Below are 7,519 nucleotides of genomic sequence, written 5' to 3'. Positions count from 1 at the left end.
TCGGGTCAGAACCTTTTCAGATACATCCCCAACGACTTGAGAGACAGGATGATCTCTGGTCCATTTGACGAGAGGAAGGTAGTTTGGATCAAAGGATGGATCCAATTCAGCGTTTATCATCTCTTCTGGCTCGGATGGACTTCCATCGTCATAAAGCATATTGGCATGCTCCCCCTCGACAGATAAGCTTTCAGGAATGTCTTGAGTGTCTTGTGCTACAGAGGTTTCTGCTGTTGCTGAGCTTTGGGGTGTTGATGCACCTTCAGGTGGTGAGGCACTTTCAGTTGGTGTGGTACTTTCGGTTGATAAAGTGCGTTCGGGAGCAGTTTGAGAACTGTTCTCCCCCTCAACATGTGAGCTCGGCTGTGATGATGATGCGGATCCTCCCCCTCGACTGAAGCATTGTGTTGTGGAGGGTCGTCAGAGCTTGATCCTCCTTCATTCATTCTCTTTGCAGCATCATCAATAAGTTGCTTCAGATGATCTACCTTGTTGTTAGCTGCGTTGGCTTCTGAGAGAGTTGCCTTCTCTGGTTCATCAAATAACTCGATGAACTTCTCAAAGAGGTTTGCGATTGAGGCTGTGACTTGGCCAGTTTGGGGAAAGATTCCTCCAGCTGTATCTTCGTTGGCCTTTAGCTTTTTGACATAGCTATCATCAAAAGTCACGTAATAAGTTTCTTCTATTTTCCTCGAGCGCTTGTTTAATACCCTGTACGCTTTAGAAGTTAGAGAATATCCCAGAAATATCCCCTCGTCGGCTTTGACATCAAACTTGTTGCGGTGTTCTTTAGAATTGAAGATGAAACACCGTGAACCGAACACATGGAAAAACTTGACATTTGGCTTCCTGTTGTTGATGATCTCATAAGGAGTGAGAGTGAAGTGCATATTGAGATATGACCTGTTCTGTGTAAAACAAGCAGCAGAAATAGCATCAGCCCAAAAATATAAAGGTAAGGAAGCAAAACTTAGCATGGTTCGGGCAGCTTCACACAAAGAACGGTTTCGTCTTTCGACAATTCCGTTTTGTTGGGGAGTGTAGGGAGCTGAGAAGTTATGACTGGTTCCCTTTTCGGCCAAGAATTCTTCGAATTCTTTATTTTTGAACTCCAGCCCATTATCGCTTCTTATGTTGCGAACGACTTTCTTCAGCTGTACTTCAATCTACTTAATGAACGTCTTCAGTTTGAGAGTCGCTTCAGATTTTTGCTTCAGAAAGAACACCCATGTAAAACGCGAAAAGTCATCAACAATAACAAGAATGTACTTGCTACCACCGATACTTTCGATAGATGATGGACCACACAAATCAATATGAAGTAATTCTAGTGGTTCAACAACTTTAGTGTTTATTATAAATGGATGACCTTGACGACTCTGCTTGCCATTTCACATGCAGCACACAAATGTGCTCTATCGTACTTGAGCAATGGAAGACCTCGAACATGCCCTCCAGTGACAAGTTTGTTGATATCCTTAAAGTTGAGATGAGAGAGCCTTCGGTGCCATAACCAGCTTTCGTCAGATTGTGCCTTGGATAACAGGGAGATAGCTGGGTTCCCTTTGATAGGTTTGAGGTTCAGGGGAAACATCTCACCTTTACGCTTTGATTTGAGAATAACTCTTTTCGTCTGCTTCTCAATTATTTCAGAACCCTCATCATCGAATGAAACTTTGAGACCAGTACCTCCAACAAGCTAAGATACACTAATGAGGTTATGTTGTAGTCCTTCCACATATGCAACCTTCCTAATCGTGAAATCACCGTTTGTAATCATTCCGTAGCCTTTTATGGTGCCGAAGGAGTTGTTCCCGAACTTGACATTTCCACCGTTTGAAAGAGACCTGTATTCCCTTAGCTCTTCCTTCCTGTCATGTGACGCGAGCAGCCACTGTCAATGTACCATTCTTCGTCAAACTGCTCGTCACTGATAACCTGCAAAAATTAAGCAGATTTAGGAACCCAAAGTTTCTTGGGTCCTCGTGAGCCTTTCACAAGAACAAGAATAGTGAGAGAGATGTCAACAAGATATGTTCTTTAATTTTAGTAGGATTCGTTGCTTTTGATTTGGACTCTGGTTTAACTGATGAAACCTTCTGTTTCCCTTTTAGTTCAGTTGATGATTGAGATTTTTGAGAGTAAACAGAATGAGATTTAGAATGCGGTTGAGAGGAATTAGAAGAGTTTGAAGAATTTGAATAGTTAGAATTAGAGAGATTAGACGGAGATGAATTCTTGGCTGGAGACTCTAGGTGACCCTTTTGCTTTTGATCATTAGTGGAACCGACCCTAGAATTTTGATCTCTTTTGTTCTCAGAACCGAACCTTTGCTTTTGGTTGATGTAGTTCTCTGAACCGAACTTCTGCTTTCGGTTGGAGTCATTCTCTGAACCGAACCTTTGCTTTCGGTTGATGTTTTTCTCTGAACCGAACCTCTGCTTTCGGTTGTTATTGCTCTCTTGTGATTCAACAGGACTTTTCTCTGACTTTAAGTTCCTGTCACGATATGAGAAATAGGCATTTTGAGATTGCCAAAACTGTTTTCTTTCAGAGAGATTCTTCTTGTATCTCTGATTCCTTTGCTGTTTTTGATTTCTCATCTGCTTCGGTTGATGATGGATATTAGCTTTCGATTTCTTTTTTTCTTTAGCTGGTTCACTCTGAACTGATGAAGTTTCACTTGAAGGAGTGACTTCTTTTGCAGGAATTCCTTTTTCTTGAGGAACATCTTTTGTACCACTAGTGCTTGGCACATCGAAGCTATCAGGTTTATTCAAAGGTTCTGGCACATATCTGCCTTTGCTTTTCCATGAAATCCTTTCAGACAAACCTACCGTTTCGTCAGCATTGTCGATGGGAGCTGACCAGAAGAACTCGTCGCAACCATCAGCATTGTCTTCGTTTACAATTGCTGTGAGTTCAGCAGTCTGATGTTCGGTTACGCCTGTTACCTTGTACACCTGATTTGGAGTGGTTCTAACTTTTTGGTATACGACTGCCTTCTCTGCAAGGATCGGGGACTTTTGTTGGGACAAACGAGCAAACTCCACTGAATTTTCCAAAATAAGATTCTTGTGGTTTTCAGGTTCGCTCTTGACAAATTCTAAACAATCAACTGTGTCCTCTACAGAAATTTCACTCATATTGTCGTCCTCATTGAGCTCAGATGCATTTTCAACATCAATTTTATTTTCTGAGCTCAATTTGGCGTTCAATGAGTCAAATTTTTGTATGGTTTCGGTCCTCAGTTTCAGTTTATCATTTTCATCTAAAAGGTTTTTAAGCATGTCCTTATGGTCCTTGGACTTTATGAAAGATTCGATTTTGTCTAGTCCATACATATACGTCGGATTAACATCCTCAGATGAAATAACACTTTCACAATTATACGCTTCAGCATCAATTTCATCCTCCTTAAACTCAAGGAAGGGTAAAATCATGCGATGAATCTTTTGTCCTATTTCACAATCCAAATGAAGCTGAGTGATATTAGTGTAAAGACGTTTAGCAATCAAACAAAAAACATTTCGATGTTTTAAAAGCTTTAAATTGTCTCTTTGCAAATAAATGTTTTCATCTTTTGTTTTGATTAACTCCGACTCCTTCAGTTCGATCCACATCCTCCGTTCCTCACTCTTCGAAGACACCCTGCTTAATTGGTCAGTTAGGTTAGAATTGGTGACTCGAGTTTGAGTTAAACTACTGTCTAGATGAGAGATTCTTGAATTAATATTTTTTTTAATTCCTTTTCGTATGAGCATTGTGGGACTTTGAATGAAACAAAAACGGACTGTACCTTCTTGATCAGTTCATCAAGCTCGTTGAACTGCACGCTGAGCGGTTTAGCTGTAAAGCACAAATTCTGTTGCTCCTTCGTGTCCTCACTCCCACCATCCGTGTTGTATCCCCTCATCTGGGATATGTCGGACACCATCAAGCATTTTCCACCACTGCTCTCTTCTTTCGCCACATAAGCCTTTCCATGAGAAGGCTTCCTTACTTCATCATCTTCAGAGTCGGTTGACCAGACCTCCACACCGCCGAACTCATCATCCGCTACCGAACCCTGCACAATTAAAGCATTCATAAAAGGGTTAGCAGTAGATTTCTTCTTCCTGATCTCATCCAGCTTTTTTTGCAACAAAGCTTCTTCATCTTTTTCCTCGTCCTTTTCTGCGATTTTCTTGAGGACACAATCTTTTGTATAGTGGTTCTTTCCTCCACAGTAATAGCAGCTCACTCCCGAATCTCCTTCAGCTTTCGGTTCCCTCTTTGATTCTTCTACCTTCGGTTCATCTTTGACCTTTTCAGAACTATAACTCCCCTGCCAATTTCGGTTCTTGTTTGTGGGGAATCTCTTCTTGATGAACCTCTTGGGGTTTGACACCATCATAGCATAGTCTTGAGAAGTGAGGTCATAGTCCTCCAAGTTGAGGTCTTCTTCTTCCATCACTGCTTTGCTTTTGGATAGGAGGGCCAACGAACCCAGGCTTGAAACCACATTTTTCTCCTGTAACACGATCTTTTCTTGGGATTTCAGGATGCCCACCAGTTTTGCCAAAGAATAGGATTTGAATTGCTCATGCGCTTTAACTGTGGACACTACTACTCTCCACTCAGATCTGAGGCCGTTCAAGAACGTAACCTTCTGCTCAATAAGCTTCCTTTCAATGTCATGTTTAATCATCTTGCTAAGAAGATGATTGAAGCGATCGAACGTTTGAGTCACGGTTTCTTCGGCTCCCTGCTTGCATTCACCAAACTCGGACAAGAGTAAGGTTTGAATGGAGTGTTCAAGATCTCCGTCCATAGAATACAATTCTCGTAGTCTGTCCCATATTTCTTTTGCAGTCGTGCATGAACTCACCAGCCTGATAGTATCGGATTGAAGAGCGAATCTGATTAATCTCAATGCTTTGATATTGCACTGAAATTTATCTTTTTCGTCTTGAGCAATATCTTTAACGTCTTTCAAAAGATCATTATACTCCTTTTGAGTTTTAATAATCCTTGAAGTTGCTGAATGAGAAAAGGGTCCAGATACGATTGCTTCCCAGATGAGGTATCCATTGTCCTCAGATCCTATAACATAGTCTTCAAAGTGATGTGCCCAAACTTCATAATCATAGGTGTAAAGGATGGGAATCTTCGTTGTTGATCCAATGTTGTTCGAAATATTGATGGGATTGGATTGCGACTCGTCCATGCTTGATCAAATAACCTGTTAAAAGATCAGACTTGTAATGTAATAAATTAGGGCAAAACAATAAATATCGAGTTACGTCAATTATGGGATGACGGCTCAGTAAATATCAGTAAATGCGGAATAACCCTAATCGAAACCTTTTTCACAGAAAAGAAGTGTATGATTTACACAGCCTCCTGCTCTGATACCAATTGATGAGTTAAAAACTAACTTGAAAATCGATTAGATCTTTAAAACAGGTAAAATAATAAACGAGTAAACAGCAAGAACACAAGAATGGATCAAAGTGTGTTGAATGATTAATCAACAATCCTCAGCAGAGCTCGATAAAGAACTTCTACTGTAGAGGATTTAGGGTTTACAGGAACGATGAAGAAATAATCTGTGATCTATCGTAATTGCTATCAATCGTTAACCTAATATGCATGCAAGCATATATATTTATACTAAACCCTATCAGCTCACGGTTGGACAGGCCCAAACCGGAGTAACAAAACTTGGACTATTAACCGAGCCCAATAGACGCAATACATCAAAACGCTACGCTACCCAACAAATATTATAAAAATATTTTTAAAGAACCTTAAAAATAAAGAAGAAAGGTTTTCAGTTTGGACAACGATCAAAATAGGAATCAAATCATAATCAAATTTGTTGAAAAAAACCATTTATCCAAATTTATGAAGGGTTGGAGCAGTTTCTTAAAATAACACAAACCAAACCATATCACCATCTTCTTCTCTAATAAATGAAGGTTTTTTTGCCACTTGTCACACTCTCATGCATTATGTCACATGTCATTTTTTCATAATTTTGAGATATTTATTTTCTACTTGTCATTTATTTCATTTATCATTATTGAATATATACCATTAATTTAGTTTCTATAAATTAAACATATCATAATAACTATACTAATTTCAAATTTCAAACTTCAATTTTAATTTTAAATAAATTTACAATTGAAATCTGCGTACTTAAAATTTTGTTATAATTAACACATTTAATATACAGGTCTGACAAGTAACACATAATTTTAATTTAATTTTTTTTATTTTTTTTAATTTATATTTATTTCAAATTTCAAATTCAAATAAACTTGATGTTTAATCATTTGTATTTAAGATTTTGTTTTAATCAACCTGTATATTATACGGATATCACAACTAGTTTAAAATAAAAATTATGTCACACATGCAAGTGTGTGTGACATAATGTAACTCTATGTTTGAAAAGAACGTTGACTTGCATTTTGCAAGTCGCATGCAGGAGTAATAGCAGGGACTAGCTGTGGACTAACATTTTTAATTTTATAGACAAACATATTGTCCAATGAAAAGAAAGTTTTTCCCACTCATTAATGACATAAAATGTGCTGCATAATACATTACTTTGATGCGACTCGACGAGAGCATGATTGCACGACTACAAATTAAAAGACATTCCATTTATTAAACAGGTCCTACCAAACTAATTTAGTTTACGGTTTTCCTGACTGTGAATACCAAGCATGCATGCATAGATAAAATTAACAATCAGCGTAGCCACAACTTATGAAAGTCGTCATCACTTGAACCACCATCACCACAAAAACTAAACACAATCAGTTCCCGACCCAGCTCGCAAACCACTCTAGGACCTGCAAGATAATCCCGGCACAAGGGACAAGTCATGTGCCGGTGCTCTAAACAACGGTCCAAGCATTTCTGATGAAACAGATGCTTACATTTCAGCACACCTATCTCGTCATCTTCTTCAATCGCCGACAAACAAACTGCACATTCCACCGGGTCTGTTGAGGTCCAGTCATTGCCAAACCGGCTGGCGGCTTCAGGCTCATATTGACTGCTTTTTGGCATCTGAAACACAGTTTGGTGGTGAAAGAACGAGAGGTGGATGAGGAAATCCCAAACCCAGTTCAGATAAGCTACAAATGAGGACAAACTGCGTACTGGATTACTGAACATTTTGAGATTCAGCACGATCTTGTTTATCTAGTAAGGCTTTTCAGGTCTTCAAAAACAAATTCTATTGGAAATACAGGACCTTAAGATGGGGAATGATAGTGGAAATATATTTTGGTTTGGTGATGTATATATAGAGAATGGAGAGAACTCAAAGTAAGCATTAGTGGTGGAGAAGAAAAAGTCATTTCGGTTTGCTTATTCTTAATTCAGAAGAGTCTCTTTCAAAAAAAAAAATAATAAATAAATAAAATAAAATAAAATAAAAAAATCAATTCAGAAGAGTCAAAAAAATATTTAAATATTTTATTAAGATTTCTTAAAGTTTGTCAACAAAAAAAAAAAA

The 7,519-nt window shown here is 38.5% G+C and overlaps 1 protein-coding gene across 1 annotated transcript in view; it reads right to left on the bottom strand.

The window, feature by feature from the left end:
- Positions 1-6,346: 6,346 nt before the first annotated feature.
- The window catches only part of LOC128132785 (uncharacterized), a 43,253-nt gene continuing 42,080 nt past the window's right edge, over positions 6,347-7,519 (bottom strand). Inside the window, exons 3-4 of the mRNA XM_052769746.1 lie at positions 6,936-7,168; positions 6,347-6,351 (exon numbers count right to left, since the gene is read on the bottom strand). Coding sequence (XP_052625706.1) covers positions 6,347-6,351; positions 6,936-7,168 — 238 coding nt within the window. The remainder of the gene's footprint in view (positions 6,352-6,935; positions 7,169-7,519) is intronic.

Source organism: Lactuca sativa, chromosome 3 (genome assembly GCF_002870075.4).
Source record: "Lactuca sativa cultivar Salinas chromosome 3, Lsat_Salinas_v11, whole genome shotgun sequence".
Classification (NCBI taxonomy): Eukaryota; Viridiplantae; Streptophyta; class Magnoliopsida; order Asterales; family Asteraceae; genus Lactuca; species Lactuca sativa.
This window is presented reverse-complemented; position numbering and strand designations above follow the sequence as displayed.